The 24,736-nt window shown below is 42.8% G+C and overlaps 1 protein-coding gene across 1 annotated transcript in view; it reads right to left on the reverse strand.

Annotated features, from left to right (window-relative positions):
* Nucleotides 1-24,736, reverse strand: part of LOC145390986 (arylsulfatase H-like) — a 272,579-nt gene that overhangs the window by 217,811 nt on the left and 30,032 nt on the right. Inside the window, exons 2-3 of the mRNA XM_080265718.1 lie at nt 10,626-10,729; nt 5,910-6,038 (exon numbers count right to left, since the gene is read on the reverse strand). Of these exons, the coding sequence (XP_080121844.1) occupies nt 5,910-6,038; nt 10,626-10,729 (233 nt within the window). The remainder of the gene's footprint in view (nt 1-5,909; nt 6,039-10,625; nt 10,730-24,736) is intronic.

Raw genomic sequence — 24,736 nt, forward strand, 5'->3', positions numbered from 1 at the left:
TAATGCTGTCCACAACAATGAGAGGGCCTATAAAAGGTACCAAAGGCAACTCACCCCTGAATCACATCTTTTTTATGTTTCTGCCCGGAATCGTGATAAGGATGTTCTTCGCTCTACTAAAAATAATTTCATCCGTACTAAATGTTCTCAACTCTCCAACTCGAATTCTTTCCGCTTTTTCTGGCACCTTGCCAGAAACCTTTCTAACAACTTTACCTCGTCATCCTTCCCTCCTCTTTTCTATTCTGATGGCTCTGTAACTATTTCTTCTACTGATAAACATATCTCTTCGCTCAGATTTTCTCCTCCAATTCCACCTTAGACGATTCCGGTGCTGTTCCTCCATCACTTCCCCCCCTCAGACTTCCTCATGGCTGACAATCAAATTTCTTCAGCTGCTGTATTTTCTGCCATCACTGGCCTTAATACTAACAAGGCATATGAGCCCGATGGAGTCCCTCCTGTTGTCCTCAAGAACTGTGCATCAGTGCTTACACCCTGCCTAGGTAAACTCTTTTGCCTTTTTCTGTCAACTTTTACCTTTCCTTCTTGCTGGAAGTTTGCTCTCACTCAGCCAGTCCCAAAGAAGGGTGACCATTCCCAACCCTCTAACAGTCGTCCAATTGCTTTAACATCCTGTGTCTCAAAAGTTTTCGAGCCAATTCTTAAAAGGAAAAATTTAAAGCATCTTCTCTATCACAACCTTCTTTCTGATCGTCAGTATAGGTTCCGTCAGGGACACTCCACTGGCGATCTTCTCACCTACCTTTCAGACTCCTGGTCATCCTCCTTTCGGGACTTTGTAGAAAGCTTTGTCATTGCACTTGACATCTCAAAGGCTTTCAATCGAGTCTGCCATAAATCTTTAATTAATTTCCAAACTACCCTCCTACGGTTTCTATCCTTCTATGTGTGCCTTCATCTATAGCTTCCTTTCTGGTCGCTCTATAGCCGCTGTTGTAGACGGCCATCGTTCTTCTTCTAGATCTATCAACAGTGGTGTTCCTCGGGGTTCTGTCCCATCACCAACTCTTCCTTTTATTCATCAATGACCCTCTAGACTGTGCATCTAACCCTATCCATTCGTACGCTGGTGATTCCACCCTTCACGTTTCCATTCGGTTCCTGCAACGTCCATCTCAGCAGTTACTTCAACAAACAAGGATTGAGGCTATGACACACCTAATGTCTGACTTGGCTCGTATCTCTGACTGGGGTAAAAATAATCTTGTTTTTAATGCATCAAAAACTCAGATTTTACACCTATCAACCCGACACAATCTTCCTCAGGAGTAACCACTAATGTTTAATACTATATTCATCTTATCCTGCATCATCCTTGAAAATGCCTGGGGTTTCATTCACTCGGGACTTATCTTGGAAAGATCATATTGCATCTCTTGTAAAATCTGCTTCAAAGATATTAGGTGTGTTCAGCCGACTCCATACCTTCTTTACCCCGGCACAGTTGTTGACATTATACACGGGTTTTATTCGCCCCTGTGTAGAGTACAACTTTCATGTGTGGGGAGGCTCCCCACATACAGCTCTTCTTAATAGGGTGGAGTCAAAGGCTTTTCGACTCATCAACTCTCCTCCTCTTATTGACTCCCTTCAACATCTGTCTCTTCGCCGCACTGTTGCATCTTTATCTCTTTTCTATCGCTGCTTCAATGGTCACTGCTCCTCTGACATGTCTACTTGCATCCGTCCACCTCTACGACGGCTGCAAAGCACCCGTCTGGCAACAAACTCTCATCCTTTTTCTGTCCAACTCTCTAGACTTAACCGTTACTCCCAGTCCTTCATTTATGCAACAGGTCAACTCTGGAACTATATCCCTCTGTCGGTATATCCTACCTCCGATGATCTCCAGTCTTTCAAACGCAGTGTGTCCAGGCATCTCGAAATGAACGGATCTTGAATTTGGCTCTCTTCTTTATTTTTATTTTTTTCTTGGAGGGAAAGGTTTGCGGGCTCCTGGTCTTTGGTTCCTTCTTCATTCATTCATTCATTGCCAGACGCCATGTATCCCAAACGGGGTGACCAAGGGCTTAGAGTTAATTGTTTTACAGGGAGGGGCACTAATCCTCCACCAACCCCACTCACGTAGGGATGAAAATATATTTGTACTTCTCTGCAATCGAACCCTGAACCTTTTAGATAGAAATCAGGCACTGATAAATGACATAAACACCTTATATTCCTTCTGACAAGCCTTCTCCACAGTCTGTGTCACTGAAAGTATATGATACACACATTCTTTACCACTCCTAAAGTAACCATGTTCGTCATTTAATAGGACGTTTGATCTCTTACTTTCTCTATAATAATTCTTCCATATACTTTCCCTACCACACTCAATCGACTTTTGGCACGATAATTCTTGCACTCACTTCGCTCACCTTTATCTTTGTACGTGGGTACAATCACTGACTTCTTCCACGCTACTAGTACAGTTTCACTCATTCAGGCCTTCTTACATTTCTCACCAAGCACTTTATTCCGCTTTCTCCAATACACATAATCATCTCTGCATACATCTCATCAACCTCAGCTGCTTTCCCATTTTTCAGTTGCCTCACCGCGTTCTTCACCTGTGCAAGTGTCAAGTTTCCTGGCACTGCATTCCTTCTCTGTACATCCCCAACACAAATCATGTTAAAGATGGCTTTGTTCTTTCCATTCCCGTTCATCAGACTTTCAAAATATTCTTTCCATCTGGTCCTTATTTCATCCCCATGGGTTAATAATCTACTACTTACAGTATATCCTTCACATTTTCACATTTCTTTCCACCGTCACTTCTACATTTCCGTATCTCTTCCCAGACTAACTTCCCATTTTCAGAGTAATTTGCATTCATTTTTCTCCCTAGATCATCATTAACCTCCTTTTTCCTCTTGACTATTCTCTTTACGTGCTTCTTGCTCTCAGTATATTCAGTTTTTTTTTCAACTGAACCCCTGTCCTGTATCCAGTCTGGCAACTTCTTCCTCTTTTCCTTCACTGCTCTCTTAACCTCTTCATCCCACCATGCCGTAACTTTCTTCTTTGTTGTTACTCTTGGCATATCATACACAGCTTTAGCGTTCATAACTAAGCTGTCCCTATAAGCATTCCACGAGCTGTCCAGATCCATTTCATTCCAACTCACTGATTCTGACCCCTCACCTACTCTGGCCCTGTATTCGCCTACTACAGTATTTCTTTGATCCACAGCTCCTCGACTTTCAGTCTCTCTCTCTCTCTCTCTCTCTCTCTCTCTCTCTCTCTCTCTCTCTCTCTCTCTCTCTCTCTCTCTCTCTCTCTCTCTCTCTCTCTCTCTCTCTCTCTCTCTCTCTCTCTCTCTCTCTCTCTCTCTCTCTCTCTCCCTCTCTCTCTCTCTCTCTCTCTCTCTCTCTCTCTCTCTCTCTCTGCATATATAATGTATATATATATATATATATATATATATATATATATATATATATATATATGTGTGTGTGTGTGTGTGTGTGTGTGTGTGTGTGGATAGATAGAGAGATAGAGTGACAGGTTGACAGATAGATAGATACAGATATAGGTGGCAAGATATTTTATGTGTGTACAGGTATATATTTACGTATGTATGATGCGTTCTGGCTTACCGACTCAAGAGTCTGGGCGGGTAGCTGTGTTAGCACGGTCAGGCCTTGCATTATGGGTCCAGAAGAACAAGTGATTGATACGGCTGATGAAAAGCCAGTATCTGAGAAGTGACCCACCAACACGCAATGCTTTACGAAGCGCTACAGACGTGAGAGGTTTTTGGAGTGTGCAGTGAAATGTAGAGAAGGAATTTTGTGTTGGAGTGGCTTTTCTTTGTGAGTGGGAAGGTCTGTATCTGTCATCAAGTGAACCTCGGTAACTCAAAGGTATCCATTACAGAACAAACTAATGCACCCTGTTGAATGGCGATCCCCAGGTAGGACAGAGCCCAGGTCAAGAGGATTGTTTGGCACATACACTTCCTTCCCAACCACAGTGAACTGTATTCTTGTCTACTTACTAAACCTCCGTAAGGCCTCAGGCTTAGTAATTTATTTTGCATATTACCCATTAATCTGCCTTCACCATTATCACTCTTTTTCTGTGTCTGCCCTCTTCTCTTCCTATTTCTCCCATCATTCCTGTCACATTTTATTACTCCTCTTTCCATTTCGGGTGGGTTTACATTGAGTGACAAGCCTAATGGTTTCCTGTAAGCTAGGAAATCATTTACAACGTTGAGTGGTAACCATATAACTAATCCATACGTGTTCCCTGCGTGTCAACAAGTGGGTTGGCATAGGGTTAGTGTCCCTCCCCATAAAACAACTAACTCAAAGACTAACGACACCCCTTACGGGAATATGGCGTCTGGCAATAGATAGATAGATATATAGATAGATAGACCCATTAATATTTTTCTTGTAATATGTGTATCATAATAATGGACACAGATGTTTACATAAAATATAACATTTTAACACTCATGATGAGACTTGCTAACGTGGCATTTCTTATGTAAACCTTTCACTTCAGTGACGCAATTTAGTTTTATTCCTGACACCTGCAAACGATTCTGTTCAATTTCAGAACGGTGTATAACAGCGAAGGGATAATTGAAGGGTACGTCCAGCCCCCTACGGTTCAAAAAATCTCTACTAAGCTCAGTATAATCGTCCGGCTAATATGAGTATTAAACGAAAAATACACCACCGAGTGAAGGGGTTAAGCAAACTTTTGTCTCAGGTTTGAAAATGCCAAGAGTACCGTTTCGTCAATTTTCCTGGCGGAGTGTAAGGTCGACATCTTATTTTAAAATCGAATGCTACTTTTGTTCTGCCAAGTTCCTGAGTAGCAACCATAAACTTAGGCTTCCTGCATGCACTGTGCAAAGTCCACTGAGTAGCATCTCATCATGTGTTTCTGTGAGCTGCGTACCCTGCGTGCTGGACACCCTCCTCATCTGACCAGGACACGACCGAATAAATGTGTAAACTAAGCAATTTAACCTATCATTCCCCACCCTAAACTCTGGGTGGGAGAATTATCTTAACCCCTTATTCTTACTGCCTGCAGATGGTATTCAGCTGAGAAGAGACTTCTACTGAATGGGTTGTTGATAGTATATCAAATATCTCTAGTTCTATTAGTCTATAATAGATTGAATAAAATCTTCTAGTGATTATATATATATATATATATATATATATATATATATATATATATATATATATATATATATATATATATATATATATATATATATATATATATATATATATATATATATATGCGGTATTGGTTTGATCTGGTAAACCAAACTTGACTTAACCTAATAATGTGATTAGTAACTTAGCAATCCTGACCTAGCCTAATTTAACATTACCTGCCCTTAAGCTAAGTATAAGCTAACAAGAGTAATGACTGACCAATAAACTCTGTGACGTAGTTAGCTCCAGTAATGCCGTTGCTATGATGACGTGACTGGGTCCGCTGGCCGTGAAGAACAGTACTGACTTCTGTTCTTTGGTATCTTCCACCAGATATAGTCTCACCTTACCTGACATACCGCCATTGTAAAAGACAAAGCCTGACTTAATCTAACATTGCCTAACCATACCTAACGAAACTTAACCTGACAATCGAGTGCTATAAAAAGTTCCAACTTAACCTAACCATAGCTAAGCAAACGAATACTATGACTGACTTGGGTCTCGTCCAGATACAATGCGTGCCGGTGCGGGCGGGAGTTTTACATATCTAACTTGCAGAAGTGTCTCCATTGGATGCGGGCTGGAACTTCTGTAGGTTACAGTGATGCAGAACTCCCGTCCACACCAACAGGCATTTGGTGTGGATACGGCCTTAGCCTAACCAACGGAAACAATGTGATAACTGACCCACAATCGCCGTGGTGTAATTAGCTGCCTGTAGCACCTCTGCTATAGTGACCTCATCCTGGGGTAGGCCTGGTCCACTGGTCATGAACGCCAACACTGGAAATGGTAACTTCGCGTCCTTCACCATACCTGCCGGCACAAAGATTAACCGTTTAACGAAGATGAAATATATTTGGAGTTCACGCATGCTACCGTCAGACGACTGCATTCAGCATAGGAGAGATTTGTCGATATGAAGGGGTTCATGAGTTCGAAATGACTCTCCTAATCTGGTTAAAATAAAATGGAGATGAACATAGCAAGAACAGGTCATCGAATTATAGGAGATTAGTTAGTTTCGGGTAGATAAGCGTAGATGACTAAAAACGTCTGGTGTTTGTGGGGAAAATTTATCGAACCAAATGAGACAGCTTCAGGTTCTTTTAGTTAATGACCGTGTAGTGTGGTTTGGTGTGGTGTGGTGTGGTGTGGAAGGGTGATTTTGTGTGGTGTTATTTGGTGTAGTGTTGTGTGGCGTGCTGTGTGTGGTGCGGTGTTGTGCGGTGTGGTGTCGTGTGATGTGGTGTTGTGTGGTGTGGGAAGATGATTTAGTGTGGTGTGGTGTGATGTGTGAGGTGTGGTGCAGCATGGTCTGGTGCTGTTTGGCTTCACAAAAAGTGAAGCCCCTTGCGATCAAAAATAGTTTGTGAGAAAGAGTCGGACAAAACTGCCCCGATAGATGCCCCCACGTCAAAATAAATTAATAATTACATAAAGATAAAGACCGAAGAGTTTTGAAGGAAGTAAAAGAGTTAAGTGGGTCTGTTACCAACCCTCCTGCACTGCTGTTGTTTCCTCAGATACATTATATTATTTGGTGTTAGTGTGCCTAAGGTAGCCATATGTTAGTATGAATAAAGTAGCCATATATTAGTATGAATAAAGTAGCCATATGTTAGAATGAGTAAAGTAACTATATGTTAGTATGAATAAAGTAACTATATGCTAGTATTAATAAAGTAACCATATGTTAGTATGAATAAAGCAGCCATATGTAAGTGTGAATAAAATAGCCATATGTTAATTTGAATAAAATAGACATAGGTTAATGTGAATAAAATAGCCATGTCAGTGTCCATAAAATAGCCACCGGTGTGAATAAAGTAGCCATATGTTCGTATGAGTAAAATAACTATATGGTAACGTGAATAAAAGGAGCATATATTGGTGTGAATACAATAGCTATATGTTAGTGTGGATAAAACAGCCATAGGTTAATGTCAATAGAACTCCCATTAGTGTGAATAAAATAGCCGAATGTTAGCGTGAATAAAATACCCATTAGTGTGAATAAAATAGCCAAATATTAGTGAGAATAAAATAGCCATATGTTAGTGTTAACGAAATAACTACAGTATATGGTAGCGTGAATAAAATAGCTATAGGGTAGTGTGAATAAAATAGTCATATGTTAGTGTTAATATAATAGCCATATGTTAGTGTGAACAGAAGAACCATATGTTAGTGTTATCATAATAGCCATATGTTAGTGTTAATAAAATTGCCATAGTTAGTGAATATAACAGAAATACGTTTGTGGGAATAAAAGTCATACAGTAATACCTGAGTGTGAATAAAATACTTATACATTAAAGTGAACGAAATTCTCATGTTAATGTCAATGAAATCGTCTGGCGTTAGTGTGAATGAAATCGTCTGGTGTTACTGAGATTGAAATCGTCTGATGTTAGTGTGACTGAACTTGTCTGGTGTTAGTCTGAATGAAATCGCCTTGTGTTAGTTTGATTGAAATCGTCTGGTGTTAGTGCATAAAATCATTTGGTGTTAGTGTAAAGTGTTAATGATTAAAATCGTCTGGTGTTAGTGTGATTGAAATCGTTTGGTGTTAGCGTGAATGAAATCGTCTGGTGCTAGTGTCATTGAAATCGTCTGATTTTAGTATGATTGAAATCGTCTGGTGTTATTGTGAATGAAATCATTTGGTCTTAGTGTGAAGTGTTAGTGTGAATGAAATCGTCTGGTGTTAGTGTGAATGAAATCGTCTGGTGTTAGTATGAATGAAATCGTCTGGCGTCAGTGTGAATGAAATCGTCTGGTGTCTGTGAAAGAAATTGTCTGTTGTTGGTGTGATTGGAATGCGATAGTTCCCCTCCGTATATAAAAAATTTATTTTCGCAGATGTAGTAAGCTGTCTTGTGTGTAAATGGATAAATTGTGTAAATTTTCTACAAAAATCGTCTCGTGGAGAAGGCTGATAATGAAGATGAAGAAGATAATAATGATGATGATGATGATCGAGATGCGTGTATATTTAGAAACCCATCACATGAATGTAATCGTCTGGCGGAGAAGGATAAAGAGGACGATGATGATAATGATGATGATCTGGGATGCTTTTACAGATAACAACCCATGACATGAATATAATCGTCCAGCGCAGAAGGATAAAGATGATGATGATGATGATGATGAGGATGATGATGGTGGTGGTGGTGGTGAAGATCTAGATGCGTTTATACATAGCAACCCATAACATGAATATAATCGTCCACCATAGAAGGATAAAGACGATGATGATGATGATGGTGATGCTCACGTGTTGTTGACTGGTCTTCATTGCCGAACAGATCTGGGTTAAGATAAAAACAACAACAACCCAATTTACAGAAAGTGTAAGAGAGAGTAAGAAGAGAATGGATGAGGAATTTGGAAGGAATTTGAGTGTAAAGTGGAGGGACTGTAAGAAAATGCTCTGGAAAGAGGTGAAAAGAGTAAGACAGGGTGGAAGTGAAGTTAGCAGGGGAGTGAAAGATAAAAATGGTAGATTATTAGTGGAGAAGGGAGAAAAAGTGAGCAGATGGAGAGAACACTTTAAGGATTTTTTGAACGTAGAGGATGGAAGTAATGCGAGTATAAATGGCTGGGGAATGGCTGGGTGAAGGAGGGAGGTGAGAAACAGGAAGAAGTCAGTAGGATAGAAGTTGTGGAAGCAATGAAGAAAGTTAAATTGGGGAAAGCCCCAGGAATTGATGGAGTGTGTGGTGAAATGCTGAAGCATGGGGGAGAGATAGTACTAGAATGGATGTGGAAGATGTGCAGATTGGCCTGGGAGGAAGGTAGAGTCCCGGAGGATTGGAAGTCAGGTATAATTATTCCCTTGTACAAAGGAAAAGGGGAAAAAGAAAGTGTGTGGTAATCATAGGGGCATTTGTCTTCTTAGTATAATAGGAAAAGTGTATGGTAGGATACTTATTGACAGAGTTAGAGAAAGAACAGAGAAATTAGTTGGAGAAGAACAGGGAGGCTTTAGGAAGGGAAGAGGTTGTGTAGATCAGATATTCATTCTTAGATCTTTAGTGGAAAAGTTTCTAGAGAAGGGAAAGAAGTTGTATGCGGTTTTCATGGATTTGGAGAAAGCATTTAACAGGGTGGATAGACAAGGATTGTGGAAAGTGTTAAGAATATATGGAGTAGATGGGAAGTTGTTGAATGCTGTGAAGAGTATGTACGATGGTGCGAAGGCTGCAGTGCGTGTGGATGGTGAACTAAATAAATTTTTCTCTTTGAAAGTTGGGTTGAAACAGGGATGTGTCATGTCTCCATGGTTGTTCAATCTGTACATGAATGGGGTAATAAAAGAGGTACAAGGTAAGGTAGTGGATGTTGAAGTGGCCCTGGTGAGACAGGAGAGTGTTTGGAAACTCCCTGTACTGTTGTTTGCAGATGATACTGTGTTGTTGAGTGAAGACGAAGGGGAGCTGCAAGGCTTGGTGGATGAGTTTGGGAGAGTGTGTAAGAAACGGAATCTAAAGGTGAATTTAGGGAAGAGTAAAGTGATGGTCTTTGAGAGAGGTGAAGTCAGTGAATGGACAGCGAGGTTGGATGGTGAGGAATTGGAAAATGTGAGTACGTTTAAGTACTTGGGTAGTGTGATGAGTAAGGATGGAGGTTTGGAGGGTGAAGTGCTTGAAAGGGTACAGCAGGGAAGAAAGGTTGCTAGTTCTTTGAAAGCAGTGATAAGAAACAGGGAAGTGAGCATGGAAGTGAAAAAGTTACTACATGACAGTATTGTGATACCAACGCTAAGGTACGGAAGTGAAGCTTGGCCGTTGTTGGAAGGACACAAATCAAGAGTGAGAGGAGTGGAAATGAGTTATTTAAGAGGAGCCTGTGGAGTCACATGGAGAGACAGGCTGACGAATGAGGATATAAAGGAGCGTTGTGGTGTTGATGTGGATATGATAGGAAGCGTTATGAGGAACATACTAAGGTGGTTTGGCCATGTGGAGAGGATGGAGGGTGAAAGACTGACGAAGAGAGTGTATGTGAGTGAGGTGGAGGGGGGAAGAGGGAGGGGGAGGCCGAGGATGAGATGGAGGGATGGGGTGGAGAAGTATATGAGAGAGGGGGGGGGGTGAGTTGGGAGCAGGGCAGTGAAATGGCGGGGGACAGGGCGACTTGGAGGCGATTTGTTTGTGGCCACCCCAAACGGGATTGAGGCGTCTGGCAATAGACAGATAGATAGATAGTTTCCTGGCTCTGAAATTAATGCAGAGTTTAACAACACCATTTCGAAAATTAAGCTAAAAATTTTGATCTGGTCATTGACGATAAAAGTAACAATATTGAAAGTGTTAAAAAGAGGGTGAGAAGAGTTGGCGAAATTACCATATGGAGAGAGAGAGAGAGAGAGAGAGAGAGAGAGAGAGTAGTTACCATATCGTGCTGGGTACCGTGCGGTGAGTAGCGATGCTCGGCTGGGGGTACATACAGTAGCAGCCGCTAGGTGGTGGGTTAGGCGCACACCCTCTGATGCTAGCCTAGTAAGAGATAAATAGACAGATAGATAGGTGGATGGATGGATGGATGGATGGATGGATAGATAGATAGACAGACAGATGGATAGATAGATAAATGCTACTAATATTCCCATCTCCAAAAGTATTGAAATTCTTGGCTTCTCATTTAACAATGCCCTCAGCTGGACCTTTCATGTCAGATCACTTGCTAAAACCTCCTCAGAGAAACTCGGATTATTGTACAGAGTCCGTAACTTCTTCATTGACGAGCAGTTAGTTATAATTTATAAGAATCATGTGTGCTCTTAGCTTGAATATTGCTCACCCTTGTGGAGTGGATGTGGAGAGAGTGCATTAAAACAACTACAGAAATATTAGAACAAAGCTTTTGGAATTATTAGTAACCCTGCTATTACAATTAAACTACCTCCTCTATAAGTAAGAAGGAATGTTGCCTCCCTTGCATTATATTACAGATATTTTTATGGCAAATGCTCAGATGACGTTGCATCCATTGTGCAACCTCTCCATGCTTTCCCTCGTGCTACATGGGCATCTGGTATCACTATGAATGGAATGTCATTCAGCCATATTGCAGAACTTCTGGCTATCAGAATTCTTTCATTTCCCGAACTGCATCTCTCTGGAACTCGCTTCCCCAGAGCTGTTTCCCTCCAAACTTCAACCTACAGCTAATAAAGTTTAACTGTTACATATAATTTATGAACTGAGGACACCAGTAATCTGGCGTATGGATTATTTTTTTGCATTCATTTGTTTTTCCTTCCTCTCTTCTGTTATTTTTTTAAAAAGTAGATAGTTATGTTGATAGATATGTAGTTGGAACAGATAGATAGATACATGGATGGATGAATGGATGGATGAATAGCTAGACATATAGATGGAAACATAGATAGAGTGATGGATAGATGGATGGACAGATAGGCTGGTTGATTGATTGATAAAAAACGGTAGCGTAGTTGATGTTTTTTTGTATCCTTGACTGAAAGATGGATAGGTAGATAATCTGGTTGATATGCATCTGGATGGATAGGTAAAGAGATGGAGAGACAGTAGAAAGATAGGCAAATGGATATTCAGAAGAAATACAGGGGCAGGTATATGGATATTTGAATGAATGTTTGTAAGTATGCTCTGTATAAGCTAAATGGATGAAAAAATAGGAAGACATAAAGAGATAGGTAAACATAAAGAGATATATTGACAGATAGTAGATAAGCAGACAGAAGATAGATATCTAGACAGACAAACAGACAGGCAGACTAAAAGACAGGTGGATAGACTGACTGATTAACTGAGTGAGTGCTGAAGAGACAGATAGATAGATGGAGAGATAGACAGATAACCAGGTAGACAGATGCGTAAGCATAAAGTTAAGTAGAGAGATAGGTGGAAGTTTCAAATGTATTTAACAACGACTAGCTAAAACGCGCCTGATTTGGTTGGGCTGGTAATGCTACTGATCCAGCTTAAAAGAAAACTCTCTCTCTCTCTCTCTCTCTCTCTCTCTCTCTCTCTCTCTCTCTCTCTCTCTCTCTCTCAAGGTATTTTCCATTATATTCCCCATCCTTATCAGTCATCACCAACCTGCCTTACATCAAGGGTCGTCTTCTGAGTAGCTTTAGAAATTTCGTGGTTTCATTTTCTTAGTGATATAACCTGCACGTAACTCCAGAATATTTCCTGGTGTGTTATTAATGAAAACTATGCCGATAATGAAAAGATATAACTGAAGGATGTACCAAAAAATATATGTATATGAGAATGTTAAGGTGAAATATAGAAAAATAAATTTGTTTTTGTACTTTTGTTACCTCTTCCTTACCGATTTATTGGACAGGCTATTACACTTAAATATCGCCTTGTACCGTATGTTATTAATGTAAACCATGTCGATACCAGAATGATTGAAGAATAGTCGGTTTACTCTAACATGGCCTAAAATTGCCACGTCTCAAACACGAATGCTGAGTTGTAACAATGGATTAACGCTAGAATACTATGCTAGTCACGAAAAGGTTCTATGAAAAGGGTGCACAGTTCGAGTATTGTCTTTTTCTGCCACCGAGTCATGTGAAAAAATCTGCAAGTGGGTAAAGAAAGGGGCCAAGTTAAGGTAAAAATGGATTAATATACAAGAGGATGTCGAGGTGTAATATGCTAAATAAGTAACTTAGGAAAGTTTACTATTTTTACTCTAATCTGACCTAAAACTGCCATCTCTTCATCTTGAAGAAGAAGAGTTGTTAAAGTAAATGACTACGAATATGATACTAGTCAACATGAGTAATGGAAAGGATATAGAGTCGTTGCTTTGCCTATTTCTGCCAGTTAAATACGTGAAGTAAGCTGTAAAAGGATGGCAATCTGGGTTAAATTAAGGTAAAAAGAGTATACAAAGCCCTCTACGCCACTAAGAATTCGGCCGTGTATGTCCCTGTATAATATCAGACCCCAGGGGTTATGATTATCAAGGAATTTAACCTTTCAAGACAGAAAACTTTGTTAAAATTGTTTTCTCGTTCTCTTCAAGCGAGTTTATTCAGTCTATGGATCATTTTCACACTGTGTTAGAGGGGATACATATAGCTAATATTCACTCCTTTGCTAAGAATAATCAATTATACATTCAACAAGGAGGAGCATTCAAAGAGTGCAACACCCATGACCACCAACTCTAATAGATTACTCTCAAAATCAGATTACATATTTCATTTTTGCTTAACCTTTAACCCTTCCACCAAATTTGGTTCCAAATCTGATTTAAAGTGTTTGCGATGACTTTGCCCAGTTACCTCGATCTTTAACATTTCCCTGTGACCCTACCCTTTGACTGTTCTCAAAATATTTCTACCCGAGTTACAAATTAAACCTTTCCACAAACTTTGGTCTGCATCAAATAAAATCTGTGTACGATAACTTTTTCATGTGACCTTGACCTTTAACCTATTGCTCTGAAAAGTTATCCATTTGGGTCATCCTCAATACATCTACCACACTTAATCCAAATCAGATCAAAATTGGTTTAAGTAATTTCCTTCATAAACAGACACACGGGTTGAAATTTCACCTTACTTTGTGACCTTGACCATTAACTTATAGTCTTCATAAGTAAAACTCTTCGTTCTTGCATGACCCTTAACATTGACTGGTTGATCTAATAAACAAAAATATTTTATACTTCCCTTTTCATCAGTCGTTCCTCAAGTTTGGCCTAAGTCAGGTAAGAACTGTTTAAGATGACTTTGCCTCGTGTCATTGTCCCTTGACCAATTGTTTGATAAAGTAAAATAACTATTCCTTGGATCACGCTCAACCCATTCACCAAGTTCGGTAAAATCGGATCAGAACTGATCGAGTTTTGTTAAGGCAAACAGGGGTCGAACTTTAATCTTGCCTTGTGACCTTGACCTTTGATTGTTCTCGAAACAGAATCTCTCCATTCTTGCCTTACCGCAAAATATTTCTCAAAGTTCATTTAAGCTGGTTAGAAACTGTTTAAAGTTACTTTTGCTAGGTAAGTGTTTGACCTTGCCTTATGACCAAGACCACTGACCTTACGTTCTAAGTACGAGTAACAACAGGTTTACTCACTGCTTTGCCAAATTTGGCAAAAATTGATAAAAAACTTTCGTGTGCTTTTGCTCACTCACAGACACACACACACACACACACACACACACACACACACACACACACACACACACACACACACACACACACACATGTAACTTGCAATACTTTGGTGATACAAACTCCGTGTACAAACAGCTAGATAAGGAGTTTATTACAAACTCACAGTAAAATAGTCTGCCCGTCTTGGCTGCCTGATATCAACTGATGCAATAACGCCTTCGTTCAGGCGTGGGAAAGCGTGCTAGGTCAGCAATTTTAGTGGGGGCATGTATGCATTGGAGGGGGACATATATACATCAGGGGGTAGACATATTGTGGAGGGGGTACACTACTCCCCCGGGTAGCTGAGATGGTGTCTCCTGACACCAGGAGGTAAATGGTGTGTGAGTATAGTAGTAAGGTAGGACCGGGGAGGTTTGTACAAGGGATAAGTATGATACAGGGGGCAGTAGGGGAGACATGGCCATGTTGAGGGGAGGGAATTAGAAGGATATATACATAGAAGATATACAAAGATTAATAGGTACAAATCCAGTAAGGGTCGAAGGTATACATAAACATAATGGGAATTACACAATAATAGTTTGATACATGATAAACAAGGAGTAGATATGAGAGTTCCATTGTTCTTCGTTCATGTTTTTTTTTCTGTTGTATTTTCTGTAGGATACACTGTCACTCAGTAATGAATTAAAGAAATACCATCATTTTCTAGTAGGCAGAGTTCTGTTCACAGTGTGTTTAATTGTCAGATGGCATTGGTAGTCACTGAATGTGAGGGCACTAAGTACGGGGAGTTTCTACGTCGTGTGTAGGGCGTACCATGCCTGTAGCGACTCTGATTTCCTGGAGTCGACGTTCCATTTTTCTGACACAACAATGCACTGCACATATGATGAGTAGAAAACCTATGAAAGCGATAACCACAGGGGGAAACACAACTGTTGGATGAACCCATGAACGGCTGAAGGCCAGAGAAAATTGATCCATAATGAAATCACTGTCATTGAGGAAGGTTAGCATGCGCAAGTTAGGGGAGGTGATGGTAATGTTGGCAGATGGTACGGTTGAAAGGTATGTCGATTGGTTGAAAGATGTCATAGGAGTGTTTACGGACAGCTTGGTGATAGCGAGTGGCGTAAGTGATGACGGACTCTGATTTGACGGTACAATAGTCAGGTGCTTTGTAGAGACCACTAGCGGGGACGGATCAAACCGAAGAACCAGGACACATGATTGTGACAGAGATGGGAACAGCAAAGAAGAAGTACTGGACATGGTTGAGGTGAGCATGGTGGACCGGGAGGTCAGGAGCTGGGACAAAAGAACAGGCCGAGTAGATGGAATGGTTGCGAACTAAAGCAGACTTGCAGGGTGTAGCACTGCTAGGGAAGATAGCGAAAAGGTGGGCAGCACAGAGACGAGAGGTCGGAGTAAGGGAGGAACATTCTGGAGCTCTGTGGAAGAAAGGAAAGCAACGGAAAGATGATCATGGGAGAGGAGGAAATATTCTGAAGGAACAGATACTTGTAACAAGGAGGGGTTGAGGCGGAAAGGGAAAGGAATGATGTGGAAAAGGTTAAAGGTTATGGCAGAATGGAGAGGAATATGGACGACGACGTCTGTGGTGAGAAGAGTGGCTTCGAGAACAGGATAATAATATTCAAGGGAGGAGTAGGGGAGGACTGGGGAGAGACCGAAGGTGGAGTGAGCCCATTCCAGGACAGAACGGAGAGCTGAGACAGGTACTAAGTCAACAGTGACACGTCCATTGATAGCATCGACCAGGATACGAACCAAGGTAGAGACTTGAGACAGGAGAGAGTGAATGGCCAGTTGGAGATTTTCCATGTTGAGTTTGAGGTAGAAGAACTGAGAGATAACGTTGAGATCTGAAAGGTGGCGTTGTAAGATATCGGTAAAATTGTGTAGAGTGGACGTGACTTCATTGAGTTGGATCGTGAGCTTCTGTAACATGTGTTGGATTTTAATGACTCAGCGTTGTGATTCTAGGGCTGAAGCTAAATGAGTGAGATTAGATTTGAAGCCAGAAATGTCACGGGCTGTAGCAACGCCAAACAAGCCACTCAGAATCTCACTGCCGAAGGCGAAGACACCTCGTTTCACACGAGAACGACCAATGGGTGTCGGAATGGAAAATGTGTCATTGAGCTCAGTGAATCTGTTACTTATGTATTGCAATTGCCAGGAGAGGGGGAGGAAAAGGTTATAGAGATACTCATTCGGGTTGTGTGTCCCCATGAGGGCCGTGAGATGGGTCCTGATTCCGTGGAGCTGGTGCGCGTAGGCAGGTAGGGCAATGGCTACGTCGGCCAGGGGCGCAAGATCGTAGCGCAAGGAGACCTCGCCTCCTGAGCCGACCAAGGCCCCGGGACGTACTCCACCATCGTCCTGACCTGACCCAGACCCCAGGAGGGTCAGCACTGCCAGCAGGGAGATCGCTAACATCGTACCTAGAAAATCAGGGTAGAGTTAATGGGGGAGGTCGTGAAGAGGTTGATGGGCAGAGCGCAGTTTGGACCGATATTGATTGGTTGATGAATGAGCAGGTGGAGGAGGAGAGGAAGGAGACTGAGGGATAGGTGGAGACAAGGTAGACTGAGGGATGGGAGGAGGGGAAGAGGGGGCAAGAGGTTGTGTAAGTGACTCTTCCAAGACGAGGCCACGGGGTGCTCGCTTTAAGTCATCGACGTGGACCCATCTGGTGTTCTTAGTGGACAGGTCCTGGAGGTGAAATTTGTTGCCTTGTTGAGTGAGGACGCGGTGGGGCCCTGTAAATTTGTCATCCAACTTAGAGGAACGCGTATGGGAATGAGCAAAGACTAGATCGCCTACATTGATGGTGATAGGAGAGGCGGATTTATGTTGGCGCTGCAGCATGTCCTCCTGAGAGGAAGCCAAAGTGGATTGGACATACTGGTGGATTGTCTGGAAGTTGGCCAATTTTAGTTTAACATAATCATCCATGTTGTAGATGGGTTCTGGCTTTGAGGATAAGAGAGAGTATGGGAGGTCCTTGTCAAAACCAAAGAGGACGAAGAAGGGAGATTCAGCAATGGATGCATTGATGGAGCTATTGATTGAGGATGCCACTTGGGGAATCCAGTCATCCCAGGACGAACTATGGGAGCCTAGATGTCTAAGGCACTCTAAGATTTTTCGGTTGTGGCGTTCTACAAGGCCATTGGAAACCGGATGGTTAGGCACGACATTGCACTTACTGATATGAAAGTGGCAACAGATCTCATCGAGAAGGCTATTGTTGAACTCTGTACCGTTGTCAGTAAGAATGGTATGAGGGGTACTGAATGGGCAAATTATGTGATCTACAAAGGCACGTGCAACGCTCTTCGCGGTCTTGTCAGAGAGGGGTACGAGGACACAGTAGCGGGAGAAGTGGTCGACTGCTACGAACAAGTACTCAGCGCCAGATTCTGTGAGAGGTAGTTTTAAGAGATCGATTGAGACAGTTTCCCATGGTCGTGACGGGATTGGGTATTGTAAGAGAGGTGCTGGTAAGCCGGTTGATCCTTTGTGGTGGTGGCAGGAGAGGCAAGAGTCACAGTGGGCATTGATATCACGGCGCATGGTTGGCCAATAGTATTTGAGACGTGCTTGGCGCAAGCATCGGTCTTTACCTGGATGGGAAGCTTGAGGAGTATTATGAACAATATGAAGAACCTTTGGTATCAGGGCAGTGGGGACAACAAGTTGGCATACTTCGCGATTGGGCATATCTTTGCCTGTTAGTAGTGTTTTCCTGTACAAGAGATCATCATCTAGCATGAACTCATCTAGTGATACTGGCAGAGTATGTAAGGTCGAGACATCGCCAGAGTCTAAGAAATAAATGACTTTGGACCACATGGGGTCTTGGTGCTGAAAGTTTCGAACAACTTCTGATGTTAGTGTAGTGTTTTCAGTTACTTCGGGCGCAGTGATGTTATAGCTGCTGCTACGTGACGTGAGAGTGCGTCTCGACTACATTCAACTTGCCTGGTACATATTGAAAAGTGGGATTAAAGTCCTGGATGATGACAGACCATCTAGCTAGCCTGCCTGTTAGGTTGCAATTCTTGAACAAATCACATAGTGGAAGGTGGTCTGTTTGGATATGCACTGGATAACCATAGACTATATCTCTGAAATGTTTCAAGGGCCAGACTACCGCTAGCGCTTCGAGATCTGTGACACTGTAGTTACGTTCAGCGGTTGTAAGGGTGCGACTAGCATACGCTATTACATGCTTCCTTGATGCTTCATCGAGTTGCATCAAAACGGCACCAAGTCCAGTGCCTGAGGCGTCTGTGCAGAGATGGAAGGGTGTGGTATAATCAGGGAATGCTAGAACAGGGGCATTTACAAGAGCTGTCTTTAGCTTTTGGAAGGCCTGTGACTGGTCGTTAGTCCAAACAAAGGGCACATTCTGCTTGAGTAAGTGGGTCAGAGGAGCGGCGATCTTTGCATAATCTTGTATGAATCTACGATAATAGCCACTGAGGCCCAGGAAACTTCGTACAGCTCCGGTAGTGGTATGTTCTGGGAAGTTAATAATCGCTTTAGTTTTATCTTCATTAGTATGAATGCCTTGTGCATCTACGACATGGCCTAGGAATTTGATTTTCTTTCGCAGGAAGTCACATTTACTGAGATTGATTTTCAGGCCTGCGAGCTGGAGGCGTTCAAAGACTTTGCTGGAGTTTGGTAAAATGATCAGGGATGGATTTACTCACAACAATGATATCATCTAGGTAAGCAAAAAGAGAGTGGCCCATCATACCGCTGAAGACTGAATGGATAAGTCGCATGAACACAGAAGGAGCATTTCTCAGACCAAAAGGGAGTCTCTTAAACTGAAAATGTTCGGAAGGGGTGCTAAAGGCTGTAACTGGGTGGGAGGACTCTTCCATTTCGACCTGCCAGTACCCGCTGAGGAGGTCTAAAGATGAAAAGATTACGTTATTTTCACCAAGGGATTCTAGCAAATCAGTGAGGACGGGTAACGGGAAACGGTCTGGAACGGTGACAGAATTGACCTTACGATAGTCGACTACTGGTCTAAAGTTGCTGTCCTTCTTTGGCACTAAGAAAAGTGGGCTATTCCATGGACTGACAGAGTGTTCAATAATGTCTTGGTCTAACATGTTCTGTACAATTTGATCTGTCTGCTTTCTCTGGCTGTGAGGAAATCGATACGCTGGTATGTAAATCGGCTGAGTTACTGGTAGTAGTTCAATCGTATGTTTGACAAGGTCTGTTCTACCCATCGGTTCACCGGGTAAGGCAACCACGTTTCTGTACGAGGTCAGAAGGTCGAGGAGTTGAGGCGTATTTTCTGGGAAATCTGTGCAAGTGAGATGTAAGAGCATATCGGGTGAATATGTCGGCGCAGATCCCGTAGAGTTAATAGTACATACACCGATTGGCGTACTATCATCAGTCTGAATAGTAGGAATTGAGGAATCCTGTCACACCCTTACGGCCGCTGGGTATACTAGGAAGTCTCCAATCTTTACACCACTTTTAAGTTTTAGTGGAGCATTTGTGACATTGAGCAAGTACAGGTAGCATAAACTGTCCTCTAAGACTGTACACCACGCTGACTCATAAGTCAAGCCATTCACACAACGCGTCTCAGGTAGTGTTAGTACATCCATTCCTTCTTTCACACCGGCAACACAAACAGAGACTTTGGTGAACTCATGCGGTAACAAAATTGTGCACGTATTCGTTACTGCACGTCTCGTCTCTGCGTGTTGGAGAAGATCATTCACACTGTGTGAGGTAGGTAACTGAGACATGTCTGAGTCAGCGATAGTGTTGTTGGGAGAGGAGGTAAGAGCCATGTCCGAAGGCTGAGATGAGGTGTCAGTAGATATTGAGGAATTTATGTCCATGCTCGCAGTCAGTAAAGGAATGATCTCTGTATTCGCAGATGATGATAGGGGTGGTTTGGGCTGGGTTGGACGTTTTGGTAGTGATAGGGACAGAGGTAATTGAAGGACTGATTTGATCGTAAGAACAGGACGGGGACATTCCATAGTGTAAACCGGGAATCCAGAAATGTCTATACTACCACAAGCAGGTAATAATGCAATGGAGTGTTGTGCCATGGTGGAGAAATCAATAAGGGCATCTGCGGGATACTGCAAGTCATTAGTGACATGAAATTCAATGGGGATAGGGGGCAAATCTCTGTGGAGTTTGACTTCAAGGGTGACTCTTCCCTTAACCTTAAACTCTGAGCCGTCGACACCTCATAGGCGAATGTCTGGTGGTTCTAGGAAACTGACGTGGTTGTGATGTCAATGAATAATTTGTAAGGAAGTTTTGAGATGAGATTTACTATAGATCCTGTGTCCAAGAAGAATGACGTTGGGATGTCATGACTGCATCCGAGAACGACTAAACCCGAGGATGTTATGGGACCTACATGGCGGATGGGGAGTTGGGTGTCTGGTTCTACGTGATATTTATCCGATACGGGCGCTGCGCTTCCCCCGACTGTTGGCGGTTGAGGTAACAACATTCCTTAGTGGTGTGACTCGTGCTTGATTTGTGGTATTTGCAGTGTGGACAACGTGAGCGGGAAGGCGTACGCTGTCTGGTTTGGGAGTGAGGACGTCTGTATGTACGGTCGCAACTGGATGCTCGAAGTCCAGAATGACCATAGTGCCAGCAAAGAATCTAAGATTGTCTGTTCCGTCGGGCGCTAGATTGATCACGACCTGCGGTAGGAGAACGATGTGTGGCAGGTCTGCCGTGTGTGGTGGGATGAGAGCGAGATTGGTCTGGGGTAGTGGAGGTGTGACAGATGGAGGAGGCCAAGGGTTGGGTGGTGCCCTGACGCGTGTAGTTCGAACCTGTTCTTTCATGAATGGCTTTAGTGACCTGAATAATTTTATCTCCTGGATTGAAGCCGATGTCCAAGGCTAGCTCTCGCTTTTTAGGAGTAAGCCAGTGAAGGAATCTCAGGTAACCAATTAAGTCAGCAAAGTTGGTGAGTGAAAGCATTGGAACGCCATTCTTGTCTTCTAACCATTTCGTGCCTACCAGTAATTGGAGCATCTCGCTACTAGTTGCTTTCATGGCGGCGGCAGCTTCGCGGAGCTTGGCATATTGCGCTGGGACTAGCAAGTCCTCATCTAGCTGGTTTAGGAGATTAATGAATCCCATGAGAGATGCAGTATTTGAATGCTGGCAACAAAGGCTGATGAGTTCCGTACGAAAATCAGCAAAGGTACAAATGCTATCGAAATGTCCTGCACGGATCGCGGATCTGATGTCCGATTTGCCGTGGTGCAAGCGACCTAGGAGGTAGGCTACTTTGAGTGATTCATCGGTGATTTGTCTATTGTGTATTTCTGTTTCGACTTCTCTGAGGAAATCATAGACAGACCAAGTTGGGTCCTGGCCGGTAAATTTGGGACGATTGGCATCGTCGAGATAGATAGACTGTGGAGGGTTGCCCATGGCTGGAAGTGCAGAAGTGGCGGCAGGAGAGGTGTGGGAGAGAGAGAAGGTAGTGGCAGTTAAGGGCGAGCAAGACGGGGTATGAAGGGAGGCAGGAGAGGGAACGACAGGGGAAGGAGTAGAGGAAGAAGAAGGGAGTGTAGAGGCAGGAGTAGAGGAGGGGGTATTTGGGTTTACGAGTGTAGGAGGGGAAGTAAGTGATTCTGCGGGAAGTGAAACGGGAGTCTCAGGGACAGGGCGGTGGTACTCTTTGCCACTTCGTAAATGAGTGATTGTGTTAGAGTCGGCAGACGGGGTATGATCAGGTGATATTTCCAGGGCGAGAGGGCTGGTGTTAAGCGGTTGACGTGGAAATTATGACATTTAATGCGGCAATGGAAAATGAAAGGATGAAGATGGATACGTAGGTGGAAATGTATAAATAACAATGAGAGAATGGAATACACGAGTAGGCATGAAAATGAATGAAGGTGCGGGGATGGATGGTTTAAATAAAAGGCGAAGGATGAGATGGATTATAAATAACGTAGGTGAAGATGAAAATGGGGTAATGGAAATGAGATGGAATATTTACAATAACCAATCTGTAGAGAAAATCGAAGATCATCTCTATAGAAAGGAAATATATACTATAGTTACACAGTGGAATGTCGAGATGTATGACGTGCAGGGGTGGCTGGGCGGTGGTGGAGAGACAGCTGGGCGGAGAGGAGAAGAGACACCGTGATGAATCACCGACAGGGAGTGGCGGTCTTAGGAGGCTCCATAATGCAGACCAGATGCGGGTGACGGCAGGGTGTGGCGGCGATGGGGCCGGTGGAGGGTTGTGAGGGCAGATGTTGGTTCGAGGCAGGTGTAGAGCTGTTGAGCTGCAAATGCAGAGAATGGTGGTGGGCAGGCAGTGGGCAGACAGTGATAAGTGGCACCGTGGGGGCAGGAGTTATGATGAGTTCAGAACAGGTGCTGGGAGCAGGTGCCGGGAACAGGTGCAACAGGTGCGTAGGTCAGCGACGGTGACACTTGCGGTCAGGAACAAGGCGTGTGGGTGGGGTTGTTTGAGAGGTGAGCACTGGCGAGAAAAATTGTACACTCGGAAAGCACAGGCAGGGATTACACCACTAGAGGCACTGAGGAGGTGCGAGGCTGGGAGATGCGAGACGTCGTGTATCTTGTGATGTCACTAAAAATCGGTGGAGGCGGTCAGCATCTGATGGTTCGAAACACCGCTGCTACCAAATGTAACTTGCAATACTTTGGTGATAGAAACTCCGTGTACAAACAGCTAGATAAGGAGTTTATTACAAGCTCACAGTAAAATAGTCTGCCCGTCTTGGCTGCCTGATATCAACTGATGCAATAACGCCTTCGTTCAGGCGTGGGAAAGCGTGCTAGGTCAGCAATTTTAGTGGGGCATGTATGCATTGGGGGGGGGACATATATACATCAGGGGGTAGACATATTGTGGAGGGGGTACACACACACACACACACACACACACACACAAACTTATCAAACATAATACCCATTGTAGCTTCAAGAGTCACAGGTTTAATAACATTATGTGGTGGTTGGTTGATTACAATTAAGAGACATGATCAGATTGAAGGGGTTAACCATCCAGCAGGAAAAGTGTCTCAGTATCAATATATTTTACTTTTAAGATTTTTTTTTTTTTTACGCTGATATGCACTCTACTACATTTATTAAGTCCTTGTTAACTTCATGGGTGAAAACAACAGAATAAATAAGTGTGGTGACTTTTTTTTTTTTTCATTTTGTTCCAGCTGCCCAAAGACGATTGTGCTTAAGTTAGGAAAGACCTGTCGTGCTGAAAGAATTAATGAAGGATATAGCTATCCGCTGCACTGCCAAATACCTCTACAAAAATAATACATTGAATATGGCAACAATACTGAAAAATGACGAAGAAAGATGTCGCAGTAATAACGTTAAAATTTCTTCTGCTGATGTATTTTCTGCCATCACTGGCATATGGGCCTGATGGAGTCCCTCGTGTTGTTCTTAACCCGCCACGTGCCGGCTATTTTTAGCCCTATGGGTCACCCCAGTGCCGGCCATTTTTCGACCTTTTTTTTTTTTTTGGCTAAAATGATAGATTTTGATGTGGAAACAACGAATTTCGCCATTAAAATGCTCATCGAGGCTCGGAAATGAGTTTTATTGAGTCCTGCATACTCGTGTACAGTATAGCTGCTCTCTCACGCTCACCACGTACGTGAGAGAAAGCCATTTTCTATGTAAGATATACTCAGGTATTTCTGCCGGGAAAGTATAGCAATGTTCAGTACACTTTTTTGATTACTTATTACTTCAGCATCTACCACAATTTGCGTGTCTTTCTCACTGTGAATGCATCATCTTACACTTACTTGAAGATAGGTACAATCTGACTTCATTACATACAGACCTGGCACTTACATGAAGGTATTTACAACCTGACTTCACTATATAGTCCTTACACTTATAAGAAAATATTTACAACTAACACTTACATGAAAATATTTACAAAATGCCTTCACTACGTACAGCACTGGGTGAGGCACACAGGCAGAGTGAGGCAGAGTGAGCGTGAGGGGGAGGGGAGCGAGTGAGTGTATGGCCTTGACAGCCTGGGGGATGGTAGAGGAACAGTTACCATACATGCCTGCCAATTTTTACCCGCGAATCTTGAAAAATGCTGTCACAGTGAAGTTTTTTATTTTAAACCATTTTAAAACGACACTGGCTCTGGCCGTGGAATTATGTCAGACCATTTTAAAACGGCACTGGCATGCGGCAGGTTAAGAACTGTGCTTCTGTGCATACACCCTGCCTAGGTAAACTTGTTTGCCTTTGTCTGCCAACTTGTACCTTTCC

The sequence above is a fragment of the Coenobita brevimanus genome, chromosome 16 (genome assembly GCF_032717465.1).
Source record: "Coenobita brevimanus isolate Jiangsu-jjx chromosome 16, ASM3271746v2, whole genome shotgun sequence".
Taxonomy (NCBI): domain Eukaryota; kingdom Metazoa; phylum Arthropoda; class Malacostraca; order Decapoda; family Coenobitidae; genus Coenobita; species Coenobita brevimanus.